The sequence below is a fragment of the Rhinopithecus bieti genome, unplaced genomic scaffold, assembly GCF_001698545.2.
Source record: "Rhinopithecus bieti isolate Rb0 unplaced genomic scaffold, ASM169854v2 scaffold_26977, whole genome shotgun sequence".
NCBI lineage: Eukaryota > Metazoa > Chordata > Mammalia > Primates > Cercopithecidae > Rhinopithecus > Rhinopithecus bieti.
The window spans coordinates 662,655-678,115 of NW_016812360.1; the positions used below are offsets into that span (position 1 = coordinate 662,655).

The 15,461-nt window shown below is 41.1% G+C and overlaps 1 protein-coding gene across 1 annotated transcript in view; it reads right to left on the minus strand.

The window, feature by feature from the left end:
* Positions 1–9,119: 9,119 nt before the first annotated feature.
* Positions 9,120–15,461, minus strand: part of MROH2B (maestro heat like repeat family member 2B) — a 69,777-nt gene continuing 63,435 nt past the window's right edge. The window contains 5 exon segments of the mRNA XM_017896009.1: positions 9,120–9,258; positions 9,703–9,768; positions 10,766–10,868; positions 11,283–11,414; positions 11,759–11,914. Coding sequence (XP_017751498.1) covers positions 9,152–9,258; positions 9,703–9,768; positions 10,766–10,868; positions 11,283–11,414; positions 11,759–11,914 — 564 coding nt within the window. The 3' untranslated portion in view covers positions 9,120–9,151.

The following is a 15,461-nucleotide window of genomic DNA, read 5'->3' on the forward strand; positions in this document are numbered from 1 at the left end:
GGAGTGCTTTACTTCCAACTATGTGGTCAATTTTGGAATATGTGCAATGTGGTGCTGAGAAGAATGTATATTCTGTTGATTTGGGGTGGAGAGTTCTGTAGATGTCTACTAGGTCTGCTTGGTGTAGAGCTGAGCTCAATTCCTGGGTATCCTTGTTAACTTTCTGTCTCGTTGATCTGTCTGATGTTGACAGTGGGGTATTAAAATCTCCCATTATTATTGTGTGGCAGTCTAAGTCTCTTTGTAAGTCTCTAAGGACTTGCTTTATGAATCTGGGTGCTCCTGTATTGGGTAGTAAGCTATTCATGTTGAATTGATCCTTTTACCATTATGTAATGGCCCCTCTGTCTCTTTTCATCTTTTTCTGTTTAAAGTCTGTTTTATCAGAGACTAGGATTGTAACCCCTGCCTCTTTTTGGTTTCCATTTGCTTGATAGATCTTCCTCCATCCTTTTACTTTGAGCTGGTGTGTGTCTCTGCATGTGAATTCTCTTACCCCTTGCACTTCCTGGGTGAGGCTATGCCTCACCCTACTTTGGCTCTCACTCCGTGGGCTGCACCCACAGTCCTGAACCCACTGTCTGACACGCCCCAGTGAGATGAACCCGGTACCTTAGTTGGAAATGCAGAAATGCCCCGTCTTCTGTGTTGCTCATGCTGGAAACTGTAGCCTGGAGCTTTTCCTATTTGGCCATCTTGGAACCGCCTCTGTGTCTTTTCTTTTTTGTTTCTTTCTTTTTTTTTTTTTGAGATGGAGTTTCACTCTTGTTGCCCAGGCTGGAGTGCAGTGGTGCAACGTCTGCTCACCACAACCTCCGCCTCCTGGGTTCAAATGATTCTCCTGCCTCAGCCTCCTGAGTAGCTGGGATTACAGGCATGTACCACCATGCCTGGCAAATTTTGCTTTTAGTAGACATGGGCTTTCTGCATGTTGGTCAGGCTGGTCTCAAACTCCTGACCTCAGGTGATCTGCCCACCTCAGCCTCCCAAAGTGCTAGGATTACAGGCGTGCGGGAGTCACTGCACCTGGCCACCTCTGTCATTTATTTATATATTTCCTTAGTCTAAAAACCATTCAGGTAGTGTCTGATTTACCAGTTTATCTATTCTGTTAATCATGTCCTAAAGTGCTGATATTATCATTTTGCTATCTTGATCAAGAACCCCTTTTGGTTGCCCACTGTCTTCTGAATAAAGATTAACTTAATTTGTCATTCAACGTTTGGTCCCTTTGCTGTTTGGTCATCTTTATCTCTTAACAAAACTTTTCTGCTATTGTCAAAAGGGCTTCACTTTGTCCTCTGTTGAATGTAACAGATCAGGAAACTGCCACCATCAAGCCCTGCCCACAGGCCTATCTGCCCCATCCACAGGGCAGGCACATTCCCACTGTCTCAACCCTGAGCACAGCCTCTCAGGATTGGATAATGAATGGTTTTCTTACAATTCTACTGGAAGCAGAGTAAAGATAGATTCGAACACCCCCTATTCTCTTTGAAAAATTGAAAAAGTCCTGGTTAACCTGTACTGCAAGCTAATAAGCAGTTTCCCAGGCTCTTCATCTCCATGATAGAGCCTCTTTTGACCACAGTGCAGTTAAGAAAGTGCTAGGGTATTGACTATTTTAATCCTCAGACCCAGAGTATTTGGAGGAAGTGGTAGGTAATGTAAGAGAAGCAATTTCTTATCTTGTGTTTTCAGTGGCTCTCAAACTGAAAAGAAGCTGTGAGTCACATATATTTGGAAAGTTATATTCCCCAAATTTATCTTGCCTTTAGGATAACCACATAACTCAATAAATAAAATCCAGGACAGTTTGTCCAGAAGGAATACAAATAAGTAAGGATGTTTTTGTTGGATAAAGAAAGTCTGACAAAGTAGAAGTAGAAAGCAAATGTCCTTTTTTCAGGTCATGACTTGGTGATTTTATACACACACACACACATGTACATACACACACACACACACACACACACACATTTTTGTAATGAATTCCACTGTCCCTCCCTCATGTTCCTCTCCATTCTGTCACATTTTCTACTTGGTTTAAGGGATACCAGCAATGAATAAGATCCCTGGTTTAAGGGATACCAGCAATGAATAAGAAAGAGAAATCCCAAGAAATGATAATTCCCAGGCTGCAGCTACATAAAATTGTTTATCAGAAAGTTTTTCTCTGCCAGGACTCTTGATTAGCTCACAGGTTACTAGCCCCTCTAATTGACTATGCATTCTCTACTTCTATACTCAGGAACTCTGAAGGATGATGGTGGGGTTGGAGACTAGCTCAAGTAAGAGTAAAGCACCATTAGAAAACTTTGCTCTAATTTTAGAGCCTGGTGAGTGCTTCAGAAGTGCCTCTTTCTGTACTTTATCCTTTGAAACAGTGGCAGTACTGGGACAATTCCAGTTGAGCAATTTCTCTGGCTTCTTTCACTGGAAGCCTATTTGTTTCTTCCTGTCTGTGATCTTTGTTCTTCTTTTTTTCTGGTAAAACTGCCTTCACGGCAGGGTCAGCCAAACTAAACAGGCCTGATTTACCAGCAGAACATTGGCTTCCACTGTTGGGTTAAAGGGCAGAGTTCTGAGTATCAAAATACCATAATTCAGAGTTCTTCAAAGCAGTGCTCAGCCATTAGGCAGTTCATGAACATTACAAAATCTCCATCCTAAAGTAAACATAAATTGAAAAATGATTATGTGTGCAAATAATAGTGAGAAAAACAACAGGAGTGAGACTAAAAGAAATCTGTAATTTCTCCAAGAATACTTGAACATGCTTTTCCTCTGCAACTCTATTTCCCCGAGACCCTAAAGGAGACTCTATTAGCCCCTTCTCACACTACTATGAAGAAATACTCAAGACTGGGCAATTTATAAAGGAAAGAGATTCGATTGGCTCACAGTTCTGCATGGCTGGGAAGGATTCAGAAAACTTACAATCATGGTGGAAAGGGAAGCAAACACATCTTTCTTCACATGGCAGCAGGAAAAAGAAGTGCTGAGAAAAGGGGGAAAAGCCCCTTATAAAACCATCAGCTGTCATGAGAACTCACTTGCTATCATGAGAACAGCATGAGGGTCATTGCCCCTATCATTCATTTACCTCCCATCAGGTCCCTCCCATGACATGAGAATTATGGGAACTACAATTCAAGATGAGATTTGGTTGAGGACACAGCCAAGCCATATTATTCTACCCCGGCCTGTCCCAAATCTCATGTCCTCACATAAAACACAACCATACCCTTCCAAAAGTCCTATCAAATCTTAACTCATTCCAGCATTAGCTCAAAAGTCCAAGTCCACAGTCTCATCTGAGACAAGGCAAGTCCCTTCTGTCTATGAGCCTGTAAAATCAAAAGCAATTTAGTTACTTTGTAGGTACAATGGAGGTAGAGGCATTGGGTAAATACACCCATTCCAAATGAGAGAAACTGGACAAAACAAAGGGGCTACAGGCCTCATGTAAATCTGAAATCCAATAGGGCAGTCATTAAATCTTAAAGTTTCAAAATGATCTTCTTTGACTCCATGTCTCACATTCAGGGCATGCTGATGCAAGAGGAGGGTTCCCATGGCCTTAGGCAACTCTGCCCCTGTGGCTTTGTGGGATACAGCTTCCCTTCCTGGCTGCTTTCATGGGCAGACATTGAGTGTCTGTGGCTTTTCCAGGTGCATGGTGCAAGATGCTAGTGGATCTACCATTCTGGGGTTTGGAGAACAGTGGCCCTCTTTTCACAGTTCCACTAGGCAGTACCCCAGTGGGGACTCTGTATGGGGGCTCTGACTTCACATTTCTCTTCTGCACTGCCCTAGCAGAGATTCTCTACGAGAGTTTCGTCCCTGCAGCAAACTTCTGCCTGGACATCCAGGTATTTCCATACCTCCTCTGAAATCTAGGTATAGGTTCCCAAACCTTAATTCTTGACATCTATAGACCTGCAAGCCCAACACCACATATAAGCCACCAAGGCTTGGGGCTTGCACCCTCTGAAGCAACAGCCTGAGCTTTACATTGGCCCCTTTTAGCCATGGTTAGAGCTGAAGCAGCTGGATGCAGGGCACCATATCTCGAGGCTGCATAGAGCAGGGTGACCCTGGGCCCTGTCCACGAAACCATTTTTCCCTCCTATGCCTCCAGGCTTGTGATGGAAGGGGCTGCCATGAAGGTCTCTGATATGCCCTGGAGACATTTTCCCCATTGTCTTGGTGATTAAACTTCAGCTCCTTGTTACTTATGCAAATTTCTGCACCCAGCTTGAATTTCTTCCCAGAAAATAGGGTTTTCTTTTCTATCACATCATCAGGCTACAAATTTTCCAAACTTTATGTTCTGCTTTTTTTTTTTTTGTCTTTTTTTTTTTTTCCTTTTGTGGAGAACGGGGTCTCGCTGTATTACCCAGGCAGGTCTCGAACTCCTGGACTCAAGCTATCCTCCCGCCTCTGCCTCCCTGAGAGCAGGGATTACAGGCGTGAGCCACCGCGCCCGGCATACGTTCCGCTTTTTATTGTATGCTTCACCACCTAGAAATTTCTTCCTCCAGATACCATAAATAATCTCTTTCAAGTTCAAAGTTTCACAGATCTCTAGGTTGGGGCAAAATGCTGCCAGTATCTGCATAGCAAGAGTCACCTTTCCTCCAGTTCCCAACAAGTTCCTCATCTCCATCTGAGACCACCTCAGCCTGGACTTCTTTACCTATATCACTTGTCAGCATTTTAGTCAAAGCCATTCAACAAGTCTCTAGGAAGTTCCAAACTTTTCCACATTTTCCTGTCGTCTTCTGAGCCCTCGAAACTCTTCTAACCTCTGCCTGTTACCCAGTTCCAATGTCGCTTCCCCATTTTTGGGTATCTTTACAACAGCAACCCACTCTCTGCAGTACCAATTTACTGTATTAGTCCCTTCACATGCTGCTGTGAAGAAATACCCAAGATTGGGTAATCTATAAAGGAAAAAGGTTTAATTGACTCACAGTTCTGCATGGCTGAAAAGGCCTCAGGAAACTTACAATCATCATGGGAGTGGAAGCAAACATGTCCCTCTTCACAAGGCAGCAGGAGAGAGAAGTACTGATCAAAGGGAGAAAAGCTCCTTATAAAACCATCAGATCTTGTGAGAACTCACTCACTGTCACAAGAACAGCATGAGGATAACCATCCCATCATTCAATTACTTTCCACTGGGTCCCTCCCACGACATATTGGGATTATGTGAACTGTAATTCAAGATAATATTTGTGTGAGGACACAGCAAAATCATATCAGAGACTCTCTCACTTGAGTAACCTGCCTGTGTTTGAACTATAGAAATGAACCACAGAGGGCCTTGGGGGAGTGACTAGGAAGAGAAGTATCGAGGAGGAGGACTAGTGACAACTCTCTGAGGGGGAAATGGTAGAAATATTTGTTGAGGATGAAAAAGAGATCTAAATGTGTCTCCTGTTACAAAGCCTGACTGTGGTGTACTATATGTTATGAGAGCAAGTGAGAAGACTTTGATGGGGTCTGGCAAGAGAAACAACTATGAAGAAGCCAGAGCAGGAGCACCAGATGCTGAGCTGAGATCTCCTGAATTAGAGGGGCCACCTCATCTTCAGTCTCCTATGAAGGGCAGCAATATTCACAGGGTCAGGAATATGGCCACATGGGGCTGAGATCATCAGCTGGGTTTATATACCAACCATTAAATTTATGCTAATATTTGTGATTATAATGATAAATTTGCTAATATCATTAATATTTATATTGCATAGTTAACAATACAAATATTAATTAAACAATGATTCTGTGCCGGGCTTCTAAATGCTTTACTTGTGCTATAGAATGAATGTTTGTGTTTCCCTCTAATTCATTTGTTGAAACCTAATGCCCAAGGTGATGGTATTAAGAGTTGGAGCCTTTGGAAGTTGATTAGGTTCCACCCCCATGAATGGGATTAGTGCCCTTATAATAGAGGTCTGAGGAAGTTTGTCTGCCTCTTCCACCATATGAGGACACAGCAAGAAGGAACATATGAAGAACGAGTCCTCACCAGACACCAAATCTACTGGCACCTTGATCTTGGACTTCTCAGTCCCAGAACTGTGAGCATAAATTTTGTGGCTTGCAGATTACTAAGATATTTTGTCTTAGCATCCTGAATGGACTAACATATTTAGTCAGATAATAATAATCAAATTATTATCCTGATTTTACAGTTGTGGAAATTGAAGTACAGAGAGGTTAAGGGGTTTTTCAAAGTCAAATGGCTAGTAAGTGGTGGATCCAGGATTTGTGAGAAAGAGAGTCTTAAAACAAGTCTTAGAACTGTCTAAGATGAGGGTTTAGACAGTTAAAGTTTTCAGAGGCAATGTGTGTTATGTGTGGCCATTCTACCTAATCTCTACCAATCAATCTGTGAGAAAGGCCCTATGCTGCATGCCAGGATGGGGGCTGTGGTGGAGATATATCAATACCCGACAAAGTCCTATGTGAGTGAATTTACACTCTTGTCGAGGATGTCCTATAGTTCTGGGGTGGCTCAACCCAAATTCTATTAATACTTTTTGCCCTACATTCTGAAACTGTCCTGTGCAATACCATAATTACTAGCTACACATGACTATTTAAATTTCTGTTAATTAAATTAATTAATTCGGTTTGATTTTTTAAAAATGATAAATAATAAAATTATTAAAATTAAATAAAATTAAAAATAGAATCCCTCAACTACCTACATTTCAAATGCTCAGTTGATACACATGGCTAGTGACTACCATGTTGGTCAGTACAGAAAGAAAAAATGATTTCCATCATTGCAGAAGTTATATTGGATAGCACTATTTTGCAAGGTCATCTGACTTAAAATATCTGCCAAAAGATTTCAACTAAACCCATCTCTTTTGCCTTCTTTTTTTTTTTTTTTTTTTTTTTGCTCTGTTTCACATATATTGTGCTTGGGAATATCTTCTGACTCCATTAAGAAGTTAATGAAAGCCATTACCCAGAAAATGCACCTATGCAATTCTATGCAGAAATTCTTATACAACTTTGGTGGGATCATGGACTCTCTGTGTAACAGTTACCTACTAGTGCCTAGCAAATTAACTCAAAACCTAGTGGCTTAAAACACCAAAGTTTTATTATTTCACACAGTTTCATGGTTCAGGAATTTGGGAATAGCTTGGTTAATGATTCTGGTTAAAGATTCTCATTAGATTTTGCTTGAATTGCTAGATTTTGCTAATAAAAATATAAGATGCTCGGCTAAATTTGAATTCACGATAAACAAGAAATAATGTTTTAGTGTAATATATAACTAGGTTATATTTTTACCAAAAAAATTCAACATTTATCTGAAATTCAAATTTAACTGGGCAGGTGTATTTTATCTCAAAATCCTAGGTTGCAATCAATGTGTGAGTGAGCTGGGGTTTCAATCATCTGTAGACTAATGGGCTCTTGGGTCCATTCCGGAGATGATTCACTTACATGCCTTGCAGCTCAGTGCTCATTGCTTGCAGGAGTTTTTTTGCTACATGGACCTCTCCACAGGGACGCTTGAGTGTCCTTACAACACATCATGAATGAATCAAGAAAATGCACTATCACTTATGACCTTGTCTTGGAAGCCATATTCCATCATTACTGAAATATTGTATTGGTTGCACAGGTCAGTTTTATTCATTGTAGGAGGGGACTTCCTGGAGGCATGAATACCAGGAAGCAGGAATCACTGGGGCTATCTGGGAGGCTGGCTCAATTCCTTGGAATTTATACACAGATTTTATAGAATATGAGCTCCATGAACGCAAAATTTTTCTATTTTCCCTCCCTGTTGTGGTTCCAGTGGCTATAATGATGCCTTATAAAATATATAAAATGTATTCAATAAATGTTTGCTAACTGAATAAAGAAATTAACTCCCAGTCCATAATCTCTTACCCAAAAGATTCTATTGCTCTCTAAGTTTTACATAAACAAAGATGTTTCCCCAAAGAGCTTGGAGATGAAGATATTAGAATATAAGTAATAAAAATTTGCAGGGACATTCTAAAGTAATATATTAACAATGGTGCTAATAAATGATCATGATAGTGCTTTTAAGTGAGTGCCAGTATCTGTGTTAGAAACTTCATTTTAGGGCTGGGGGCTGTGACTTATGCCTATAATCCCAGCACTTTGGGAGGCCAAGGTGGGTGGATCACCTGAGGTCAGGGGTTCAAGACCAGCCTGACCAACATGGTGAAACTCTGTCTCTACTAAAAGATACAAAAATTAGCTAGGCATGGTGGTGGGTGCCTGTAATCCCAGCTACTCAGGAGACTGAGGCAGGAGAACAGCGTGAACCCAGGAGGCAGAGCTTGCAGTGAGCCGAGATTGCACCCCTGCACTCAAGCCTGGGTGACAGAGCCAGACTCCATCTCAAAAAAAAAAAAAAAAAAAAAAAAGGAAACTTCTTTTTAAGTACATAATTTCATGTATGTGACCTCTCACTTACGCATTGTGAAAAACAAGAAATAATAATGATCTCGATACTATGAAGAAATGAATGCACTCATGCACACACACATACACGTGCTTGTGTGTGTTCATATGCACTATTGCTCTGGGATAAAAGTAGAAAGGAAATGATGACATTTAATAGATGTCAGACAGGGTCTTTTGTAGAAAAGTTCCTGGCATAGTCTTGACACATAAATTATAACCTGGGAGAGAATAGATAGGTTAAAGTTTATCATAAGACTGATTTTAAAAAGAGGAGTGTGGGTAGTAATTCAAAGCTGACAAAGATCTGAGAGGAAAGGGCTACATGTGGAAAACAACAGTGGACCTCTTTTTAGTGGCAGCAGAATTGTGTGGGTCAAGTTCTGCCACTTTTTGATATCTGCTGGGACTTACTTTCTCAAGATAGAGGGCTATCTTAGGCAAAGCCATGTGGCTGTCACTATCCAAATCACAGGTTATTCCTGAAGTGAACTTGTGGGATTTGCTTTTTGCTAATGGAAGCCACCAAGGAGATTCTTTAGAGGAAGAAGTATACCACCACTTCAATATCCGCATCCTAGGCAGCATCTCTTTCCTCAAAATGCTGCAAGTTTGTGAGGTAATAGGATGAAGACAGGAGTCAGATATAGGAAAAGCCAGCAGTTTATTTCTTGATGGCTTACAGAGGAATGCTTGTCTCTTTACACCTTCTCAGGAGGGTCTGCAAAGCAGCCTCAGCTGCTCTCTGGACACTAATACATGGATCTCGACGAAGTTCTTGGAGCCCTGAAATGGCAAGAATAGCAAATAAGCACATGAGGAGAGTCAGAGCCTAGCAAGAAGGGCAAACCAAGCCAAGGCCCAGCACTGAGGGTCAGACCCAAGTGGGACTGAGGTCCTCATGCTCACATTTTATCCTAAAAGGTAGGATGTGGAACTACAAGAACTGCTTTTAACATTGAAATAAGGGAAGAGAAGCCCTGACCCTGTGATCAGTAGGTTTAGGCAATTGGAAAGTTGTAGTCTATTGGTGTTTCTGATGCCTGCAAAGAGCTGGAGCTGGAGGTTGCTTTATACCCTGGAGAAATTCTAGTATCTAGAGAGCATCAGATACAATAATTGGTGCTAAGATTTTCAAGTTCTGGGTTCACGTGGAACTTAGAGTAGCAATATTTTCTCTTTTCCTAAGAAAGTAACAATATGCTGGGAAGAAACTAGGTTGGTACTCACGTGTGATCAGTTGTTCTCTGTCTAGTAACTCCACATATTGGCTGGTCAAATTGAGAATAATGGCATCTAAAGTTAATAGGAGACAATGTTACTGATTTCATTATAGAGGAAGAAGCCATGAAAAGTAGATCAGGTTAGACTCTGCACCTGGTGAGAAGGTAGATGGTAGGCTGGTGAATGAGCAAACTATATGACTTCCTTTGCACACCCTAAAATGATGTCAGGGTGACTTCTATTGGGTCCAGAGTGCCATGTCTGCAAGTAGTCACTTATCCAGAATATTTGGCAGAGTTCACAGAATGATCTTCTGAGGAGGCTAGTTGTTGGGATTTCAAATGTGTGTAAGATAGGATCTCTGTCCTCAAAAAATGTATAATGTAGTTGGGGGGATCATATATATGAGTCAAGAAGGAATCCTCATATTTTTAATTTGGTCTTAAAGGTGGTGAAGGGAGTGGGTCTGTAGTCTCTGGGCTAAATTAGTTGGAACAGGCTTCAAAGTAAGACTTAGAATTTCATGATAGAAGGATCTTTAGAGATTTACTTATGTTTTATTTTATACATCAGACAGAGAGGTAACATAAAGTTAAGTCAATTTCCAGAATCACATGGCAGAGCGAGTGGTTGCTGGCCCCCACATGAACATACTTCCCACTTGTATCATGTTGCCAAAGCTCTCAGCTTGAACTGAGCTTTGGATGTTGAGTGTGGGTTACCTTATGAGATGAGGTGAAGAAAAATATTTATGTAAGAGCAGCAGCTGGGAGCAAAGATTTGGGGAAAAGAAGGAGCAAGGACTTGGAGCCAGAAGGAGCATGAAGGGCTCAGATGGGAGGAGAATTAGTGTAGGTGAGTCAAGAGAGGTCATGAGTTTTCACTGTAAAAGGAAGCAGGTTTCTTTGAGGGAGGATGTTACAAGATGTAAGATAAAAGCCCTTCCTGGGATTTAATTTAAAAAGTTATATTGGTCATACTAGTGTTTATACTGGACAGCTTCTGGTCAAAGCAAAACTAGATGGAAAGAGCAGACATATCTGGGTAGGAAATGGGAATGTGTACTCACCTGTGAGTTTGACAGCTGCACTCCTGATCACCTCCCAGCTGCTAGTGAAGAAGGTGAAGGAGTGTGTGTGGAGGATCCACAGAATTTCCTGGTTTTTCTTGGCCTAGAAGAGATGTGAATTGCAAAGAGGACAACTGGAAAGTGAACCTTTGTGACATTCGGCATCCTATAGGTCCTCAGAATGGATCTGTAAAGGCCAGTGAGCACTCATATAGCCATAAATTAATTGACTGAAAATTGTCTTATGCGTATGCTGATCTACATTTAATCAGGAAGGCACCAGAGTTTAAGGGATTAATCAACTGATATGAATTTTAGGAACCGAGGAGAATATATCCCAGTCAGGACTTGGGAATGGAGCAGAGGGTCCTGTGGCAGGATACCAAGGATCACTGTCATCCTTCCAAGGCAGTTCTGGCTCTGGCCAGAGATTCCTTGCTACATTGTTTGCCCTTCCGGGATTTGTCTAGACCCTTGTCCTGCCTTTTTTTGGAGGCGGAATCTATTGGACACTCACCAGTTTCACACAGAATTGCCTATAGAAATCCCTGACCCTTGGTAGATCCTGATCAAGAAGATGGTCTAATACCCTGTAGAGTTCCTGGAGGCCCAAAAAGGGAATGCAGACCATCAAGACATCACGGCAAGCCTGGAAAACAGAGTTTTCTGCATCACAGTCCAGAACATTAGGATCTCCTTCCAGAAGGGAAAAAGTGCTGAACAGTACTGGGAAAGAAGCAGTAAAAATCAGCGGTGTGAATGGGTTTATAGTCATTGCTGGCACCTTCCCAGTTTCAAGGATGGAGGAGTAAACTCGGCAAGAGATGGCAAGAAGAACCTAGAATTGGAGAAGAGGTTTTCAGATTCAGTTCTAAGGGGTGACTTTAGATTTGGCACTTTAGATCTGGCTTCTGGTGCAGCTAGACCAGGCTTATTGGTGCTTCTCAGTCATGGGGAGAGCAGGAGGTGCAGGTGTCTGTGGAGAGCACTTACAACTCCAATCTTGGGGTTGGGATCCCAAAGATGCAGAAGGAATGAGATCAGGCTCTTTTTTATTTCTTCAGCAAAAAAAATCTTCCACCTTCTTCCTGTTAGGGATGCCAGGTCCTCAAATAAGAAGATGGCAGTCAATCTCACATCATCCTGCTCCTGTGGTGATGAATGCATGTCGTGGTGAACATCCTCTCAGATGCCATTCCCTGCCAGCACACTCTCAGCTCTAACCCCAGCCTTCCCACTTCAGCAAAAGAAGGCTGGAACCCAGGCACTGGTCCATCATAGTCACAGCGTCTAAATGTTCCAAGAACTCGCTTTCTTTCCCTGAAGCTTTCTCTCCACACTACATGAGTTTAAAAAAACCCTGGGTCTGGGGTTTATGTGATGCCAGAGAGTTGATTTCTGTCTTTGAGTAGCCAGTGGGGAAGTGTGCCCATGACCACAGGAATGATACACAGGGGTACTCATAGAGAAAGCCAGGGAGGGCTTCTGCTAGTTGTGTATTTTACTTAGTTTGGTTGCATTACTAGCTTAGAATTATGGGGTCTCTAATCTTAATTGTCCAAGGCCTAGTACTGTTCTCCATGACACCAAATATTCTCTAAAGGGATTACAGGCAGTTTGGGAATTTGGGCCTTGGTTCTTAGAGAGGTTAAACACAGAAGTGCTTAGCTCTACTCTTGAGTATGTGAAGTCATGGAACTTTCTTGTTTTTTTTTGTCCAGGATGGCAAGCAATGATTTTAGGAAACCAAGAGAGGCCGGGTGCAGTGGCTCATGCCTGTAATCCCAGCACTTTGGGAGGCTGATGCGGGTGGATCACTTGAGGTCAGGAGTTTGAGACCAGCCTGGCCAAAATGGTGAAACTTTGTCTCTACTAAAAATATATAAATTAGCCAGTTCTGGTGGTGTGTGCCTGTAGTCACAGCTACTTGGTAGGCTGAGGCACAAGAATTGCTTTAATCTGAGAGGAGGAGGCTGTAGTGAGCCAAGATCGTGCCACTGAATTCCAGTGGTGAATGAGTGGGACTCTGTGTCCAAAAAAAAAAAAAAAAAAAAAAAAAAAAAAAAAAAAAAAAAAAGAAAGAAAGAAAAAGAAAAAGGAAAAGAAAAAAGAAAACAAGAGAAAGGTGGTGGAGGAAGATGGCCTCCTGCTATCTCGTTAGAGTTATGTTTCAGAGTTCCGACAGGGAAGAAACGAAGCGAGATGAATTTCATGGAAGTTTTTTTTATTTTTAGGCCCAGAAAACCAGTTTAAAATACCCATATGAACAAAGAGGGATTAAAGAAAAAGCAGTCCTGAATAGCAGAATATTATTTAGATAAACAATAAAGTTAATATAGATCTTCTAAAAAAATGATGGTTTGTTGGGAAAAGGCCGGAAAAGCTCAGATGTGACTTTGTATAATGAAAATGAAAGTAGAAACACATTCTTTAGATTTATGAGGAATAAGGTCAGGATATATTTTTAAAAGATACCTCTTTAGAAAGAGAAAGCTAACCAAAAACAAGGTGCCAGAAAAGTAGAGAAGCATCTGGTTAAAAAAGTTTGAATTTTGCAAAATCAATGAGCTAATGATAGGTCCAGGAACAATCAACCAATCGAGATGATGAAAAATCTGAAAGAAAAAGTGGCAAAAGTGTTTTGGGTGCTGGGAGAAATATTAGAGAACGTCTAGTCCAATGTCCTCATGTTTGCTTGAGAACATTGAGTCACAGAGGGTAAAGCGATTGCTCAGGGTGACAGGGTGGGGAATAGTAGCAAGAAGGGAATGGAGCATGTGGCAGCAGCCACATTTCCTGTTCTATCATTTCATTCAAGTGTCACCATGTTTTGAAAAGTCTAATAAAGTATTTAAATATTGAAAGAACCAAAGAAAGGAAACTTGGAGATTATAGAGAGCTATGCTTAATCTACAGAAAAATATCGGGGCAATAGATCATAGAGTTAAATATACTTATGTAAAGATGGCATTACTGGAGAACAGATAAGAGCTAAAGTTTTGTCCAACTTTACTTTTATGCACACATGATGGAGTTGACACCTATTAGAGATGAGCAAGGTCTGAGCTAACAACCAGCAAGACTTTAGCACATTTTATCCTTCTCTGATGACACTGAGAAACATTATCTTGACCACGAAATTGTTAAGTGGACTTGTGATTTACTGGAGGCTCAGATCTAAAAGAATGATTATCAGATCAACAACAATCCAGGAAACTTAACAGCTGGGGTTCTGAAGGAGTGACTTCAGCCCTGTGCAATGAAGAAAAAGAATATCGTTGTTATTTTACCCCAGTAAGCATTTTGAGGACAAGATAATTAAAAGTTGCTGGGTTTTTTTGTTTTGTTTTGTTTTTTGTTTTTTTTTTGGAGACAGAGTTTCACTCTTGTTGCCCAGGCTTTAGTGCAGTGGCATGATCTTGGCCTTTCTCCAAGCGATTCTTGGCCTTATTCAAGCGATTTTCCTGTCTCAGTCTCCCGAGTAGCTGGGATTACAGGCATGCACCAGCACACCTGGTTAATTTTTGTATTTTTACTAGAGGTAGGGTTTCACCACGTTGGCCAGGCTGGTCTCAAACTACTGACCTCAAGTGATCCATCAGCCTCAGCCTTCCAAAGTGCTGGGATTACAGGCATGAGCCACCATGCCTAGCCTAAAAGTGATATTGGTTAATTGGAGGAAATAGTTGGAAACAAGCAGAAAGATATTTTCAAAGGCCAGGTTTAGGCTAGCACATACACAAGAAAAACTGCAAAAATACAAAACTGAAGAATAATGTGGGCACATATTACAGACTAAAATCTAGAGGTTCATATAGTTAGCATGACAAGATCAAGAAGAAAGGGCAAAATTTTACAAAAATGGAGCAAAGAAATAGGAAAAGGTTGGATTTGAGAGCTAATATTTCCTTAGATTCTATTCAATACTTCTTGAGCCTCATTTAGAGGTCCAACTCAGTCACAGGCTTGCAAAATATTTAATGAGCAGAAAAATTAGGTTTATGATGAATAATGAGGGAAATGAAGACTGCTCAAGTAAGGTAAACAGGTAATCAAATAAAGCCTTAATGTTTATGAAGAATGCACTAGAGAAGGCAACTAGCAGTTTTCCATCTCCTCTGACAATAGCCCATGAGGAAGCAGGTTTAGATTACAAAATAATAGGTTTGGGTTAAAAATATTTTTACATCGATGGCAATGAATAACCAAAAATAAATACTAAAATGTGCTTCCTGGAAGGCATAAGGGAAAATTACCCTCTGCCTAGGACTGCTCACTGATCTTCTTTTGAAATTGGGATTATGGAGCAGGCAAACTTTTTCTCTAAAAGGCCAGACAGTAAATAGTTTAAACTCCGTAGGTCCTAAGGTCTCTGTAACAGCCAATCAACCCTGTTAGTGGAGTGTAAAGGCAGCAATAGACAATAAGTAATCAATGAGTATGGCTGTGTTCCAATAAAATTTTATTTACAAGAACAGGCTGTGGGTGGGATTTGGTCCATGGACTGCAGCTTACTGATGCCTAGATAAAATGAGTCTCTGAATGTTGGAAGTGGAAAGATAAGTGTTAGAAGCAACACTGTCTTTATTCAGGTCCTAGTTCGTCTTTGAGCACTGTCATAATTTATGCTTCCCCCTAAAGCAACCTTGAGATGAGGACTTAGGTGCAGGTAATTTATTGGGAGGTGAGCCCAGGA